The sequence below is a fragment of the Budorcas taxicolor genome, chromosome 18 (genome assembly GCF_023091745.1).
Source record: "Budorcas taxicolor isolate Tak-1 chromosome 18, Takin1.1, whole genome shotgun sequence".
NCBI classification, from domain to species: Eukaryota; Metazoa; Chordata; class Mammalia; order Artiodactyla; family Bovidae; genus Budorcas; species Budorcas taxicolor.
This window is the reverse complement of record NC_068927.1, coordinates 55,244,956-55,262,970: the sequence shown is the minus strand read 5'-3', so window position 1 is coordinate 55,262,970 and position 18,015 is coordinate 55,244,956. Positions and strand designations below refer to the sequence as shown.

Here is an 18,015-nt window from a genome sequence, read left to right as displayed (position 1 = left end):
TTACTAAAAGAGAAGGACTGAGCGTTTTCCATCATTACACACAGCAGCAACCGGACAACAATGAGTCAACTGAGGCTCTCTCCTAAGGCCGCAGCATTTAAACTATAAGCTGCAGGATCTGAACACACAAGGAAGACCATCTGGATTTAAGTGGCATTCTTTTGGCCAACCCCAATCCGGCAGAATCTGCCAGTCGAAACCACCATAACAATACTATTGTTCTTCAGTAAAACCTTGAGGCTTCCAAATAAACTGCTGTTATGGAATGGAAAAAAAAAACTTTAAGAGAGCTGCCAGGAAGCTATTTCTAATCACTATAACGCCTCTGACCACAGTTCTAGTAAACAGACAGTAAACGTTAATGTCATACTTCCTCCACCCTCTCAATACTCGAGCTGATGAAGTATGTTCTAACAGTTTAAGTTAGCTAGAAAATTTAACTTCCATCACCTGAACTAAGTACCGGATTCTGTTTTAAATTCTTTATATGTATATTTCATTCCAGATTCACAATAGATCTGTGGGTACGGGTGTTTAAAACTCTATTTCACAGATGAAGAAGCTGAATCCCAGAAAAATTCAGTTATTTGCCCCAGTCAGTTCTGGCTACAAAACCTGCACTCTTAACCACTACGGTTCATTACCTTCCCCTGAAAGTCCTTGGGATATGGCGAACACACGGATGACTAAATAAATGACTGAGGGTACACTGCCAATCCGAACTTCTAAAGGTAATAAAGTCTCACATAAAATACACCAGGGATGTTTAAGCTGCTCAAAGAAAGAATGGGGCATGATGACAGCTATTTCAAACAGCTACCAGGGCTATTTCATGGAAAGAGAGCAGATTATCTTGTACAGTCATGTTGGGAGAGATGAGACAAAGACGAAGAGGCAATTTTGGCCAGAGAAGTTTAAAAAACAAACAACCCCTCCGCCCCAGCTTTAAAAAGGAAAGACTGCTCTGTCAATGTTCAGAGCAGAGGCTGCAACCGACAGGCAACACTCATTGTCAAGGAGACCCTGCAGTCAGATGGAAGGCTAAATTAGAGAGCTGCTCTTACCCTCTCACCTCGGAGTCTAATAAGATCTAATCAAGCTCAGCACTCCAAATTACAAATGGAACGTGAGCTCTGGCAACAGCATCAGCTCCCCTTGTTGAATGACCCGATGCTCACTCTCATTCTCTCTAAGATTTAAACAAACTCTGCTTTACAGAACACCAAAATATTCCCTTGAAATAACTGAAGGCTCTCTAGGGTGTCACAAAATCAGGCAGGGATTCTTGTGCAACTAATTCCAAACCTTCTGAGGAAGGAAATCAAGACTGCGGTACAGGCCAAGAGTCGGGCAGGACTGTTGCTATGACAGGCAACACCGCAGGCATGAAGGGTTACTGGGCACATGTCGAGATGGAAATGCCATTCTTCTGAGTGGTCTGCCAGATGTCTCAGTCCCAGGTCAGACATGTGTCGCTCATCAGGGCGTCGGCAGAGTGCTCTCAGCAGCAGGTCCTTGGAGAGAAGAAAATAACGCCATCCCAACAGCTATCTTCCTCTGGGCTCGCTCATTAGTGGGCTGGGCTGAAAAAGCAGCCAGCTAGAGGAAACCAAGCCCTGAGAATAAGCTACACATCTGCGTGTCTAAGTTTAGAGTCTGACTGGGTGCAAAATGGGAAAATCAGAGGAATTTATCAGGAGTGGCCGTGTGCTAGACACGCTGTGTTAGGCGCTCTGCACTTATCTGAAAGCTCACACCCTTCAAGGTAAGGGTTATTAACCCCTTTCTACAGATATGAAATCAGGGGCTCAGAGAGATTCACACTCAGCACTGAGAGCGCCAGGGTTCAGAGGCCAGTGACCTACGAACGTCAAAGCCTCCTGTCCTCTCTCCTTTGTGACCTACCTCCGTGATGAAACGCCACTGACATAAACGAGGGACTGGGTCAGCTCAAAACCTCTTCACTTTGTCCTACGGATAGGCATTTTTCGAATAAATAACATAGTCCATTGTTCTTCATTTCACAGTTTCCTTAAAAACCTGTGAAGTTTTTTGTTGTTGTTGTTTTTTTAAGGAAAAAACTTTTTTCCTTAAAAGAAGTTTCCTTAATGCCTGACTCTTAGGCCTGATACGAACCAAGTAGCAAAGAAAGAAAGAAACCAACAGTTTATGCCAGTGTTGCAGCGCGGAGAAATAGTGGTTGGAATCTGCCCCTGGCCTCTTGGCCCTTCCGAAACAAGAGTGTAAAGGGGAAACTCCTGCTTATGGGACAGTAAGCCCAATCCACAGCTCCTCCAAGTTCACAGGGCAAGAAGATTAGAATGCCCGCCAAACAGCAAGGAAAAGCCAAGAGAAGGTGCCCTTCCACCCGTCTGTGAGATGACTGGGTTCTAGAGCCACATGCGCAGCTGACACATGAATAAAAACCATTTCCAATGAAGCACAAGGCCAATGTTTCTTCATAGTTTTTCAAGTTTAGCTGAGATGAGGACCCTCTCTGTGGGCAGAGTATTTTTCTTCTTCCGACATGGTGCTGCTCTTCCTAGGATGTGAGGGACTGAGGCTCACAGCGTCTTGTTCATACTGACAGTGCTGTACCACAGACTCCGCGTCAAGAAACACGTGAGGGAACCAACTCCCTGTGTCACCCTGTGCGCACTGGACAGGGAACAGGCGTCCACACACACACAGGACCGGCTTCCTAACGGGCTAAGTTCCTAGCACACAGGAATCTACACAATCTTCCTTTTTTCAAAGAAACTCATTGATTTTCTTTTCGGCTGTGCTGGGCCTTCGTTGCTGCCTGTGGGGTTCTCTGGCTGCGGGGCTCAGGGGCGGCCCTTCGCTGCAGGGCACGAGCTCCTCTCACTGTAGCGGCCTCTCGCGCCGCAGAGCATGGGCTCTGCGGCTCAGGCTAAGCAGCTGCTCCGCACGAGTTTAGCTGCTCCGCGGCACGTGGCATCTTCCCAGACGAGGGATCAGGCCCGTGTCTCCTGCACTGGCAGGCAGATTCTCATCCACTGCACCACCAGGGAAGCCCCTATCTTTCCTTTTCAATGAATTATACCCAACGTCACATAACAGACTAGCAGCAGAGCTAACATTAAGACCAAAGTCCTCTCTCACCCTCGATGAATTTATAATCTACTTGCATCAGAGAAGATGTGTATCTACAGCAAGCAAAGGTGGTCTAGATACCAGATAAATACCAACTGAGTCACAAAGGAAAAACAGTCTCCCACTGCTTCAATGGGAGTTCAATCACCGTTTCTGGATAAAGAATATTCTATCTTCCATGGAAACAGCAGGAAGCTGTGTAGTGATCTGAAACTGTCAACTTCAAATATTCTCTCCTGGTCTCCATAAATACCCTTATCCATGTCAAATTACTTATCCAAAAAATATGGTCACTGGAGTTGTAACACCTAACACAACCTTCTAAATGCTTGGTAACCTACCTAAGAAAGTAAATAAAAAACAGAATCCAGCCTGTGTCTTTCATTTTTGAGGAGGAATGTCATATACAGAACATAGTCTGGAATTGGGACAGTGTCCTCTGAATGGAGCAATTCTCCCCTCGAGAGCGAAAGTGATACAATAAGCGAAGCCCGAGAGGGTCACCCATATGGTTGGCCAAGCTGTACAGTGGCCCACCCTGAACAGACTGCAAATTGGGCGAAATCTTAGAAAAACCTAGAGATGCTGTAAACTACATTACCCCAGGTTTTCCCAAAGTGTTCTCTTGCATTCCATATCCAACATTACAGCTTTCTGACTGGTGATGATTCTTGCATATTTCCAACACAACTTCCAAAGGACCTTTTCAATTAAGTTATTCGTTCATGCCCCAGATGTATTCTTGGCTGGCTGCTGCTCCCGCTTCTGGCTCTGAAAAAAATCTAAGCCCAAGTTTAACAGAAAACCCAAGGATGGAATTGTTCTTACTGGCAAACCCTATTATGAAAGCACAAATGCTAAGCCTTGCCTCCTTCAAACCTGGAGCTCTTCATTTAGGGATGAACCACCGAGCAGCCCAAAGTCTCCCAGCAGCCCCAAGCCTCGCAAGATGGGGAAGGAAAGAAAGGCACATCACCCCTCAAAGGCCCCAGATAAACTTAGAGACCATAGCTTTTTGCTCCACGTGGGCGTGAATCTGGGTCAATCCCTGCTGAATGGCCGATGCGACAGGAGGCTAAGCAGAGAGCAGGGTCCACTAGTTTCAGGAAATGTTCATAAACATTCCTGCCGATTCGCCACTCACTGAGTCCAGACTTCTCAGAGTTGTGGGGCTCGGTTTTTACCTGCTAGCCTCCTCTCAAATACTGGATAAAAAGTATTCAGAAGGCCTTTCTCTATGGAAGTAGAGGTGATTCCCTGACTCGAGCTGAAACAACCTGAGTTTCTACAAAGATATGTCAGTATCACTAGGCAGTAGAGAAGAACAAGTTGACTCAGTGAAGATCAGAGCAATTTTCTGTTCTTTGGAAAATAGATTTAGGTTGCCTATTGTCACTTTTCTTTTTAAAGAACAGGTGTGCTAAGCTAAAGCAGACAGTTAAAGATAGCCTATTTTTGTCACCAAAAACAAACTACAGCAGTTCTTTGGGCTTAAAATAAACTGAGAACCGAGTGACACCAGTTCAAAACAATTTCTCCAAGTTCCAGTTGCTATTTCAGCATCTCCATGCCTTTTTTGTCCTCTATTCAAGCAGACACTGAGGCTAGAAACAAACTATCACGCTGTTCTTAGGGGCAGTGTGGGGAAATAGATGTTTCTAGATAATAACCAGAGTCCTTTGTCTGAAATGAACAAGCTGACTGGGTTGACTGAGTGCTCCAAGTGTGTGCCTGGCTATTGAATATTACCATCTTTCTCAGAGACTGGACTCTAAAAACCCACAGAAAACAGAAGCCAGAAGACTGGGGTTCCCAAATCTCAACTCCTCCGCTTAGTAACCATACTAACTTGGGGGCACTAAATGAGCCTCAGCGTCCTCATCTCTAACACCTGGATTTTAAAAAAATCACTTCCTTAAGACTGGTAAGAGAAACAGATGGTGAAACAATGGATGTGAGAATGCCTGGCACTGGGCCTGGCACACAGGAGGTGCCCAGCGAATGCAGGGAAGCACATGCAAAGCCTGCCCCAGGCCCACAGCCGCTGCTGTTCTGCCTGGCTCTCTCTCACTCTGCACATGCCACGTTTTCTCAGCTCCAAGTCCCACACCTTTTTCTCAAAACTTTTACCCCAAGAAGCCTCCATGTTCACTGACTTTTGCCTGCTACTGCTGCTGCTATGTCGCTTCAGTCGTGTCCAACTCTGCATGACCCCAGAGACGGCAGCCCACCAGGCTCCCCCATCCCTGGGATTCTCCAGGCAAGAACACTGGAGTGGGTTGCCATTTCCTTCTCCAGTGCATGAAAAGTGAAAAGTGAAAGTGAAGTCGCTCAGTCGTGTCTGACTCTTCGCGACCCCATGGACTGCAGCCCACCAGGCTCCTCCGCCCATGGGATTTTCCAGGCAGGAGCACTGGAGTGGGGTGCCATCACCTTCTCCAGACTTTTGCCTGCTGTACTCCTTAAATCTCAGTCTTAGGACTCCCGTGGTGGTTAAGAACCTGCCTACCAGTGCAGGGGACACAGGTTTGATCCCCAGTCCAGGAAGATTCCACATGCCTCGGAGCCACCACACCTGTGCAACACAGCTGCGGAGCGCACGTACCTGGAGCCCGTGCTCCGCAACCAGAGAAGCCACCACCACGAGAGGCCCACGCACCGCAATGAAGAGTGGCCCCTCTTGCTGTAACCAGAAAAAGCCCTGCGTGTGCCAAGCAAGACCCAGTACAGCCAAAGATAAATTATGAAGAAAAAATAAGTCTCAGCTTTATGTATCGTTTCCCAGGGAGCTTTCCTGGATAGCTTGCCCTAGTTGAGGGTAAAGTTTCTTGCTATACGATTCCTTAGCACCCTGTCCCTTCACTGTGGCCATGTCCAAAGTGCATGTAAATACATGGATAAAAATCCATCTTTCTCTGTTATGGTAAGCTAAACGAACACAGACACAACTACCACACGTACGATACTCAGCACAACGCCAGGCATACAAGTGCTCAGGGAACGCCCATGCATGGAGTCGAATGCTTCTTTCCTAAAAGAATGACTGGACATGTGCTTTGGAGCAAGCGTGCATGCGTGCTAAGTTGCTTCAGTCGTGTCCAGCTGTTTGCAACCCTGTGGACTACAGCCCGTCAGGCCCCTCAGAGAATCCCATGGGATTCTCCAGGCAAGACTACTGGAGTGGGTTGCTATGCCCTTCAGGGGATCTTCCTGACCCATGGATCAAATCTGCATCGCTTATGTCTCCTGCATTGGCAGGCGGGTTTTTTTTTTTACCACTAGCGGCATCTGGGAGGCCCTTGGAGCAAGAGCATTTCTTTTCAAAGAAAAAATTCTTTCAGGAGTCAGAAAATCCAAGGTCCAGTCGGCATCCCAATACCATTTTTAAGATCAAGGTATTCATCTGGCCTTAGAGAGCTCAGAGTAGGGCCAGCCTCTTCTGAAGCACACACTGGGAGTCTTTCCCGGGTAGGTTACAAAGAGCTCATATTTCACACCATTCAGCCTGTCAAAATGCAACATCCCTCCCGGTCGAGGGAGCAGTCCAATTCCCCAGCTGCTTTTTATTCACACTAGAAACTTTAACTCCGTTCTAGGCCTCACAAAATGAGAGCTGTGTCCACACAAAGCCACAACAACCAGCCAATTCACTGAATCCGATGAAATAAGCCAATTCACCGGGGGGGACACAAACTGTCAAACTGGTTACTTGGTGCCTTATAGACCAAACAATGCGTGATTGAATTGGTTTGCTTTTCAATAGGTGTCTTGTCATGTGGTAGCTAGAGTGACTGAAAGATTTTCTTTATGATTCTGTTTTGTCTATTTTTTTTAAACACAAAATAAGAGCACACCAGACAGAAGGGTAAATAGCCAATAATGTCTTCTCTTTAAATCTGTGGTCAAGTACACTGAATTCAGCAATTTGAGCTTGCCCAAACAGTACATTTTGTGGACCAAGGCACCCCAGCCTGTTTTTTGGCTTTAAAATAAGACCCTGCTGCTCCTGGTCTCCTCTTTGCAAACGCACGGTGCTGGGAGACAGAGACCATGTGCAACGACAATCCCTACGGACAAAGCGTCTATTCATGGGCCCCACCGAAGTGCAATCGTAGATTTTCAGTTTCATTCAGCTGAGTGCGGAAGGCTCCCGCTATGAGGGTGGGTTGCTAAATGGTTCAGCTGGGAAAAGGACCTGGAATGAGAGTGAGCTTCACAGTCTGCACTTTCATTATTAGAAACGAAAGCCATTCCCTGAACTCCAACTCCAGTTTTACAGTAAAGAGCGAATCCAGCATATCAGCCAAGGGCACTGAGCAATTTTTCTTTCTCCACATGACACAGGTATCCAGAGCATAGCTTTTTTGGCTGTTGTTAGGCTTGTTGCTAAGGTAAGGGCTGACAAAGCAGCTAAGTGACATACAGGGTTAAAACTTACAGAAAAGGGAGGGACAGTGTTGGGTCCCTAAAGCTCTCAGCTAGACCAGACCAGTGTTCTCCTGTCCTTGAATTCAACATGCCTATTTTCACCGTTAAGTCTTTCCTTTCCTCACAGCACTTCTTCAGTTCTACTCATTCTTCAAGGTCAAGTTAAATAATAACAGCAATGAATGCTCATCCGGCACGCAGTAGGCTGTGTTTTACACGCACAGTCTCATTCCACTGCTTGCACCCTACAAGAAAAGTGCTACTGCTTGGCTCCTCTTGCTGGAGGGATGTGGAAGGTGAGTCACATCCCCAAAGGCCCAGCCGGGACGAGGAGGAACTGGTGGAACTGGCATCTGATGGAGGGCCCCCGCCTCCCAGAGCCCGAGCTCCCCATCACCGCACACTGCATGGCCTTAACCGGCCCCAGCATAGGATGCCTGCTCCCCTCGCCCTCCAAGGCAGGCCACCTATTTTCAGAAGCTGCGTGCATCCTGCTGCCTCCCCGGGTGCTGCAGCGTGGGCGAGAGCGACCTGTGCCATTTCCCCAGCGGTGTCTGGCGTGCGGGAGGGACTACGTGTGTTGTCCCCATTACCACCTGGCTCTCCCCTCACTTCAAACAAATGCTGCACTGCTTTGTCATGCCAATGAAAGTCAGAGACCAGGCTCCCCCGTGTAGGGGGTTTGGCCCTCTCGGCCCCATGGATCTTGCTTTTCCAGTAGAACAAGTGTCAGTCTGATTCCTTAATGGCAGCAGATTTTAATAGAAGGTTTGTGCCAATCAGGAACAGAATCAAGACTCCGCTTCTCTCTGCATTAGGATGACAAAGCTGCGAGGCTCCTTTTAAGGCACCATTTTCCAAGGCAGGAAAAGACATTTTCACCTTTTACTCACTCTTTCCAAAGGATACTCCTAAATGACTTCTGGCACGCTACTGCTCTGGGGCCAGAGGTAATCGTTTCTGTTTGACTTGAAGAGGTGGGGCCCAGATAACCAGGAGGGACGGGAAGCTGGTCACTCCTTGCACGCTGACCCAGCAACCCAATATGAGGCAGTTCTAGGTGAGGAGATGCGTGTGACCAGCACGGAGGTGGCTATCTCAGAGGTCTCTGTAGCCAGTGGTTCTCTGCAGAACCTACTCTTTAGAGCACAGCTTGTTTCAGGATGCATTTTACAAGCATTATTTTCAACAGTATTATAAATGTGGCTAGAAGTCAGAAAAACAGTTCCGATCCACAGTATGGTACTATGCCACCTTCCTCATTCCCAGGTGTGCAAACAGCCCCCCAATTAGAAGACTGCCAGCATTTCGCTAAGCTGTGCTGGCAACAGTCTTCACCGGGAGGAGGAGAGGAAAGTCGCAGCGTTCAAAATGTTTGGATTCCAGGATCATCACACAGGAGAGCTCCGGGGAAACACTGGCAGGCTGCTCAGGCCACTTTCTGGTTTCTGAAATAAGAACTGCTTTCCACTGGCCTGCCCACTACCAGCTTTTAGAGAACAAAAAACTGATGGCAGATGAAGGTTGGCAAAAGTAAAAGCAAAGCATGGGGAGAGCACACAGAATGTCCACGTTATTTATCAACTTCCAGCGCAGAATGGGAGGGGAGCAGAACGCACAATGATACTGCCCTGCCCCTCCGACGCTCAACAGGCCAGAGAGCTCTGGAAGCTCTGGCCATGGCGACAGAGGAGCAAGCTGTACGCTATCCGGGAACAGGCAGGGTGTGGACAGGCTTTCCCTGTGAGGGCCACGGCACCACGATCCTCCATCTCCAAGGGCCCTCTCAGCCAATATGAGCTGCAGAACTGGCCACCAGACAGCATTCTACATCAGAATTGTCAGCTCTCAAAACAGCCTGGACTCAAGAGCCCTCTGGTTTGGTCTATCTTGCAATGATGAAAGTTTGGGACAACCTTTCTTCCAAAGTTCCCTGAAACACTTTCAGATACGTGACTTTGTTCTCTGCCATTTCACAGCAGGGAGAGGAGCAAAAGCTTTCAATGAAGAGATACCATCCTGTACACCAGCGGTCCCCAACCTTTTTGGCACCAGGGACTGATTTTGTGGAAGATAATTTTTCCACAGACTGGGAAGGAGGTGGGGATGGTTTCCAGATGATTCACGCACATTACCGTTCGGGTGCACTTTATTTCTAATCCAATGTCGCCGCAGATCTGACAGGAGGTACCAGCTGGCAGCCTGGACACTGGGGACCCCTGCACACACAATGCTGGGGGAGGGCCTGTGTGTAAGAGTTCTGTTGTGGTGTCTCACTGACATGGCCTCCTCTGAGAAATAAAGGCTGTTTCCCCTACTCCAAGTGGAGGGAAAAATAAAGTTGGGAAATGTCAAGCCCACAAGGACAGAGCGCACCGCCCTCTACACTGCACTTCCGCCTGCCGCTGCGCTGGGGGCTGTTTTCTCTGCATCTGGCAGCAGGTCGACCTTTCCCCCTTTCCGCCCCACCTGCGGTCCCTGAATCAAATCTGCAAGTTAGTAGCAACTCACTTAAACAGCTGGAGGGCACTTCGATTTTACAAACATAAGACAGGTTTATAACCTGCAGAGGCAAGATTATTTTTCATTTATGTAACTGAAGACCTTTCAATGATTTACGTGTGCAAATAAAATAATCATCCAATTTTTCCCTACCTAAAATGCAGCAACCTTTACAGATCATCAAGGGGGAAAAGGAGTATTTAAGAGATGTATGAATGAAATGTTCCTTCCTCAGTCAAAGACTAAGGACCGTGATGCTGGATTCCGGTGTTTCAGTGAAGAAAGGCCAAGCACGTCGTCACCGGCTTGGCTGCTTGTCCGGATACTGACAAGTTCTACGTGATCTGCTCATTTCAGTAATTACCTAACTATTGTTTTGGACAGACTTCTCAGGTTCCCTCTCCAAAAAGTCCTTACCACTTGAGAGCGACCAGTAGTAGCTTTCCGAGACACTCTTTACTTACTTTTTTCCAACTTTTTATTTTGTATTGGGATATAGCCAATTAGCAACGTTGCGACAGTTTCAGGTGAACAAGGAAGAAACTCAGCCATATATATACATGCATCCATTCTTCTCCAAACTCCCCTTCCATCCAGGATGCCACACAACCTTAAGCAGAGTTCCACGCGCTGCACCGGAGTCCTTGTTAGTGATCCGTGTTAAACAGAGCTGTGTGCATGTGTAGATCCCAAGCTCCCTAAATACCCCTTCTATTCTCCAACCGTGAGCTCCTTCCCTGCATCTGTCTCTTTCTGTTTCGTAAGTTCATTCCTATCATTTCAACACTGCTTACTTTTTAAGGCAAGTCAAGGAGGAAACACACACCAAGCGGTTTTTAACCAGGCTAAGCTGTCCTTGAAAATCTTTGTCATCATCAATGAACTCTCCCCAAGACACTGTGCAAGTCACTCCAAGAGCGCTAAAGTCATGTCTTACCTTAGTGTTTCTTCTTAGACTGCGAAGAATATTCCTCCTCCTCGGGTCTTCGTCAGCCTCATATGGAATGACGGCATTGTCTCCTTTATAACCCTGGGATGCCTGATCCTCCTCTTTCTTTCGGATGGGCCCAAGCTCGTCATCGCTCCCCACGCTGAAGCTGGTTCGGTAACTGGCAAACCTCCCCAGCCGGCTGCATCTCGTCCTGTACAGCACTGGCTTGCTCACGATGGATACCTTGCGGCCCCGCTCCAAGGAGCTGGTGTCCATCTCGCTGTCGGAACCGTTCCCGCTGCCGTTGGACTGGGCTTTGTTGATGTTCCGAATGGTGATGATCTTGCCCTGTGTGCTGTCATGGGGCACCGAGTATATGTTTTCTTCTTCGTTCCTTGGCTTGACCACAGCGTCCATGGGTTCAGCATAATCAGAAGGATCAAACCCATCTGGAGGTAGCCAGGTGCTCGACGAGACGGACTTCCTCTGTCCATCTCTATGGCCCTGGTCTAGGTAAGACAGATCCCCCTTGGTGATTTCAAAATGGACAGGAGGCTTTGGTTTGACTGGCGGAGGTACCTTGTTGTTCAGTTTACTCTCAAAGTTGCTCATGATGAAGGACAGCCCATCATTTCCCTCCAGTTCCATAGAGAGCTTGGAATGGTCTTTGGACAGAGCTGGCAGCGGTGTGTCTTCTCGAAACACGCTGTACGACGGGGTCTCGATGTCCTCCTCTGAGTCCTGCAGGTTGGAGTTGCAGAGTGGGGAGCCTGCCCGGGGGGAGTTAAACACCTCTTCGGTGGTGCTGCAGGCCTCAGCAGCATTGTCGTACATATGCGTAGCCTCAATGATGTTCTTTTTGTCCACCACATCTTTAAAAAAGGGGTGGAAGATCTCAAGTTTATGCTGGGGTTGGCTACAGGGGATACTCGTGAACCTCCCGTCAATTTCTTGAGCTATCTCCTCCCCCTCGGTCAGCTGCTCCCGACTTAAGTCATTATCCAGGACGTCTACAGCGCCATCAGTGAGTGCAACCAGCTGAATGGGGATAATATCCTGCACTTCACAGAGAAAGGCACGTAACATAGCCAAGGAGGCCTTACGTTTGGCTGAGTAAAACACAATGTACCCATGGACCAATCGGCTTTTTCGGATGCTAAATGAGGAATGGTATGAAAGGATAGACAGTTCGATGCGCTTCTTGTGTAGTCCGATTGGGAGTTCAAGTAAAACAGAGTTGTTGCTTCCACAGTGGGAAGACTTACAGGTCTGGGACTGAAGGACAGGAAAGAGTATGTCGTCTGCACTAAAAGGATCCCCACACATCAGACACATGACAATCCGCAGGTCGACGTCAGCCAGGTCTTTGATGCTAGCGGTGGAACTGACCAGGTTTAAGTTACGCTTGGAGTCCAGGAGACCTTTCAAAACCTGACTGATCTGCTTCTCGTTGATGTTGCGCCCATAACCGATGCCAGCGGAAGCAGGGTCGAGAAAGACACACTGAAGTTTGCTAGCAATCTGCTGACCCTGCTGTATTAAGCTGTGCAGGGTCTCTCCACTGGTGTCTCCTCTTTTGTTAACTAAAATTAAAGTCAGGGGGAGATGGGCTAAATGATTATCTCGCCGGCCAAGTGTGGACTCTCTGCTCTTCTCTATACTCTCTACCACGTACGACAGAGACTCCTTTGAATTGTACAGGCAGAGACAACCATGGGGCTGAAACGTTGGTGTCTGGAAAGAGTTCACGGGAAGCCTAACGTTCCCTTCTATTGGTCTTAGGGAGAGCTCATACATTTTCCCATCTATTACATACTTGTCATCATTTGTACAAAGAGCTCGAATCTCATTGGCCAACTCCCGGGCAAGGCCGTCCTTGCCCAAGATCACCAAGTTGATTCTATCAATGTTGGGGTCAGAGAGTGAATTCTTCTGATTCCGGTCAGATGGTCGGATAAACCGAGAACTAACCAAGTGCTCAATCTTAGCGTCCACGCAGGCGGGGCAGCTAGGACACGTCTCCTTGGTTGGGTGGTACACGAAATGAATGTGCTTCAGAATAAGGGCATCCCGCTCTGCTTGGAGCTTCTGCAACGCTTTAAACCGCTGTTCCTCCCCAAGCACATCCTGGATGACACCCATCTTCTCCTTGCTGGGCTTAGCATCCAGCTCCAGCTCATAAAACAACTCTGAATATTCCAGCAGCAGCTCCTGAAACTCTTCCTTCGCTTTGTCTATAATCTGCTTTTGGTGTTTGCCATAAATATCCATGTACACAGATTCCTCTAGCCACTGGTAGAAATCTTCGTTCATAATAAAACTGCGGGCCTCTTCCCAAGGCTTGCCTGGAGTGATGAAAGGAGAGGTCTCCAGGTTTTCTTTAAATGCCCTTCTCATCTCAGCTCGTTTCCTCTCGTTCCGTAGCTTCTCTAAGTGGGCCTCGTACAGCTGCTCTGCGGGGACGGTGTCCATTAAGTCGAAGGGAATCCGCTCATTCTCCATGTTGTCAATGTGGCTGGTGGCATCCCACGGCGTCTCCTCAAGCACAACAAACCACTTCAAGAATTCTGGCTTGGTCTCCAGCAGCTTTTTGGCTTTTATGCAGCTTAGGTGGTCTATTTCATCTAGGTTGGGGATAAGAGCTTCAAAAGCTAAGGGCAGGGCTGCCAGGTAGAGCTTCCTCCTGCGCTCAATGTGCTCATGTTTGAGGCGATGGATGTGCTGGAGAAACAGCTTCTTGGCTTTCTGAGTCCCTTCCAGGTAGACATAGTCCTGGTACTCGGGAGAGGCCTGCATCTTTCGGCTGACACTCAACCAGTTCTCGTTGTGGTTTTTCACAATGCGACTCACCAGCCACTCATATTTGTCTTTTGCTGTAGCTATCTGTTGGCTCTGCTGCTTGAGAGCTTCAAAGTATGGAATGATTTTTGTCTTTCCCCGACTCTTGTCAATGAGTTGCACTAAGGTGCTGAAAGCCAAGTCCACATTTACATTGGATCTTGCTGAGGTTTCCACAACCTGGAGGTTCTTTTTGCTTAAGGCAAAAGTATGCGCATCTCTAATGTACCGCTCAACACCCTCATCACACTTCGTCAGGACAACCACTATGGGCTTTTTTGTTTTTGCGAGCTGATTGTAGAGATTAGAGACGAACTTGAGCTGGTCATCAAAGTTCCTATTCATGCCCCTGCTAACATCAATACCAAGAAGAAAACCATCAATCAGCAGCTTTCCATCTGGCATTTGCTTCTGCTCAAAGTCCTGCTCCAGCCCCAGCTGGTCAGTGCAAAAGTACATGAGTTTTTCAGCTGATGCAAGCTTGGTTGCAGCGGCTCTCTTGATATACGGCTGCAGGGTCGTGCTCCGATGAGGTTGAAAAGTCTGATCATCAATGAATTCGGTCTGCTCCACAACATGCATCTTACATTCCACACAATCCTCCAGGGAACGGCTGACTTCTCCCCAGTAGAGAAAGTGGTCATTATTGACCACTCGCCCACCAAAGTCACTGGTGCTAAGGACAGAGGTATGGTCCAAATGAAACTCGTCTGCGCTCGGGCGCACGAAGCGGTTGCACAAACAAGACTTCCCAATGCCGCACTGGCCCTTCTCCTTCTCCGTCCCAGACAATCCCACCACGCTGATGTTGTAGGTGGGGATGCGGACATCTTGCTTTCTTGCCATCATCATCGTCGACACATCCTGCCACAATCCGCCACTTCCAAGATTAGATTAGTGTTTTCCCATGGACCCAAAGGCTTCCCCACATTATCAGTGGGGGCTGGCTGCCCACGAAGCAAAAGTGTCAGATCTCATAGTGTTTGTACACCAGTACGAGGTCAGTTTTTGCCACTTCTCATCACCGAATAGCCAACATTTCTTCCTAGACAGAGGGAGAGAAAAAAAGAAAACCAATCAGTATTATAGTTTTGAACCCAATTTTAATCACCAAACGAGCAAAATCCAATTTTGTTCTTCAACAAATAAATAATTATAGTAAACATCAAGTATACCAGGCCTTAAGCTAGGTAAAGCCATAAGAGCAAGTAAAGTAAGACTGACATCTGTGTGCCTTCGAGAGGTACGGTACCACCTACTGGAGGAGGAAGCCCCAGGAAGCGGCGTGCTGAGGACTAAACAAGGCCTGCACGCTCCGCGGAGGGACGGCTGACGCCGGGGCTAGGGCAGGAGTGGCACCGTGTGAGCCTGGAACAGTGTGTTGTAACAGAGGGAAGAAGTGCTTGAAAGGCTGACAGGGTACCTCACAAGGACGCAGGAACCGGTCTGAAGGGGTACCAACTGGTCAGATCTGGGACACTCTGCACACCAAAATGATCAAGTACAAAACATGAATTACAACCCAGTGCAAAAAAACAGGAGCCTGGGCTCACACTACTGCGTCAGACAATCACCACTCAACGCTAATCTGGGGGGAAATTTTGATTAGGAACAGGATTTTGTACAGAAGTGAGGTTTCTCCTGACAGACCACTTAATAGACGCAAAGGGAAGAAGAAAAACAAATGCTAATTATACAGTGGAGATACTGGACAACACTCCAAGTAATGAAAACGACCACCATCCAAGAGGCCAGAAGGACACCAGGGGCCTCCAGATGTGACGCCCCTGGAGGTCACGCCATCCGCGCGCAGCGTGATGGCCTGGAGTGCCTTACACCTCAGCCTAATCACTGGGAAATGCCAGACACAAAATGACCAAGGTTCCATTTAGGTGATGGGCGGGGGGGGTGGGGGGGGGTGTCCTGTTTAAAAAAAAAAAAAAATTCAGTGTCACACTAGACCAAGAATGGCTTTGTAAAGAAATATTCCAGACAACAGGAGGCTACAGAGACACTGTAAGTAGGTGCAATTATCAGATCCTAGACTGCATTCTGTATGGGGTGGGGGTGGAGGGGCTGGAGGAGGAAGGCTACATGGCACATCATTAGATCAATTAATGACACTATACTATGACTGGAATTAGATTAAAAATATTTTATCAGGGTCAATTTATCAAGCTTATAACTATCACATGAGAGAAGAGCCCTTTTCTTAGGAAATGCACACTAAAGTATTAAGAGGGAAAAGACCATAATGGACATGACTGGTTCAAAAAAAATTACATCTACATATTGAGAAAGAATAATGCAAATGAAGTAAAATATTAACAATAGGTGAACCTGGGTAAAATGCACAGGATATTCCTCTGTACTGTTTTCATTTTTAAAAGTTTGTAATTATCTCCAAATAAAAAGCTTTTTAAAAAAACAAAGCTGGGCGGGGGGGAGTGTGAATATAGGGCTTGTCTCCCTGACAAGAACATAAACTGTGAGGATAGAGCCTGTCACCCCACCTGCTCACTTCTGTGTCTTGAGGCTATGATGCCATGTTTGACACATATATTTACTAAAGGAATGAATTAATAAATGACTCTTAGAGCATATTAAAGAGTCCCTAAACTCAGCCTTTTAGATTCAGGAAAGCCTTGCTGTAGGAAGTTCCACCTCAGGTGAGATGCAGAGGGGATGAGCTGTGCACAGACTCCTCTCTCCCCAGAAAAGGGCGCAGCCCATGCGAGAATCAGCTGAAACAGAGCATGCCAGGGGAGATGGGCGAGATGCATTAGCAGGTAAGCAGGGACCAGATGAAGCCACTTTCAAAGAGCTCCGATTCTTCCCCAAAGGCTACAGGGAACCACAGAGTGTGGCTGAGAAGTGGCACCTTAAAGGACCTGAAGTCTGAATAGTTGAAGTAATGAAAGGTTATGATAATGTCTTACGAAGTCTTCAGCAACCTTCCAGCTGAAATAAGGAAGCCGCGTAATCTCTGACCACCTGTACATAAATGGTCTCTGGCTGCTACAGTTTACACCGCACCGCCGTCTACTTACACAGGTAATATGACTGTAACTGCCAAACCTGTAGCCAAAGAAACAGTCTCCTGAGACATTCCCAAAGAGAATATCTTAAAATAAACAGAGCAATTTTCTTTTGAATCTCATTTATGCTTGGTAGGAACCTAGAATTTCTACAACCTTAATACACTTCTGTGAACCTGTCTCACAAGAAATGCCACAGGAAGTCAGGCTACCTACCACATGTTACTCTGACTGATACAAGGGGGTAACAAATGGGAGAGCAGGGGGTGACAAATGGGAGAGCAGCTGGCCCCTGTGATGACAACTTTGAAAGGTCAAAGACCTTTCCCAAACATCCATGTCTTCCTTTGATAAACCAGAAAGTCAAGCCCTCTACTGGAGACAAAATGTTGCTAGATGGCATGTAAAAACTGACCATTTTCAAAAGAGAAATCTCAGAGCCTGCAAGCAACAGCCTCCAGATAACCTAATGGCCTGCTCCTATAAAAGCTAAGCTCCAGACTTCAGCAGGAGCAAGTACAGTATCTTTGGGAAAGAGAAAAACCCAGTCTCCCCACCCTCCACTTCCCTAGGTGATTGTTTACCTAAGTAAAATTATAAGATGCTTATGAATATCTAACACATATTTACATACATCTCTGAAATACCTGAAAAGGAAAGATTTGTACAAAATCAAACTGCTTTTTGCACATTACTCAGTACCACACATAATGAGGAGACTCAGGTTCAACAGAGCCTCAGGTAGGAATGCTGACGGAAGTTTAAAGAAGTCAAGGGTGCTCCCCTACCAGAGCCTTTCTCTATAATCCCTCATTGGGTCTGGCAGGACTCAAGGTCACCCACTCGACCAGTCTTGAAATGCAACTTGGCGACACAGGTCCTACTTCAAGCAAATGCTACATGAAGCTGGCCGATCATCCCACTTACCCTCTGGAAAGTGGGCTGAATGATCACAGGAAAACAAAACCACAACCTGCTTGTAAACCTCAAGAAATAAAGACAGTGGCTCAATTCTGAACTAAATTAAAAACTATAATTCATTCAACGCCCTCTCACTTGACAATTTTTTCATGGCAGTATTTCTATTTAGCCCATTCAAGTCAAAGTTTCAGTTATCTGAATGATGCTAAAGAAAAGAAAACACTGTCAACTCTCAAGAAT

General features: G+C 47.3%; 1 protein-coding gene across 6 annotated transcripts in view; it reads right to left on the bottom strand.

The window, feature by feature from the left end:
• Window positions 1-18,015, bottom strand: part of ARHGAP35 (Rho GTPase activating protein 35) — a 115,175-nt gene that overhangs the window by 61,253 nt on the left and 35,907 nt on the right. For all 6 annotated transcript variants that reach the window (XR_008200924.1, XR_008200926.1, XR_008200923.1 and 3 more), the window contains exon 2: window positions 10,985-14,861. Coding sequence is in view for 1 of the 6 variants with exons in the window: in XM_052656978.1 (XP_052512938.1) it covers window positions 10,985-14,668 (3,684 nt within the window). In the remaining 5 variants the exon portion in view is untranslated. The remainder of the gene's footprint in view (window positions 1-10,984; window positions 14,862-18,015) is intronic.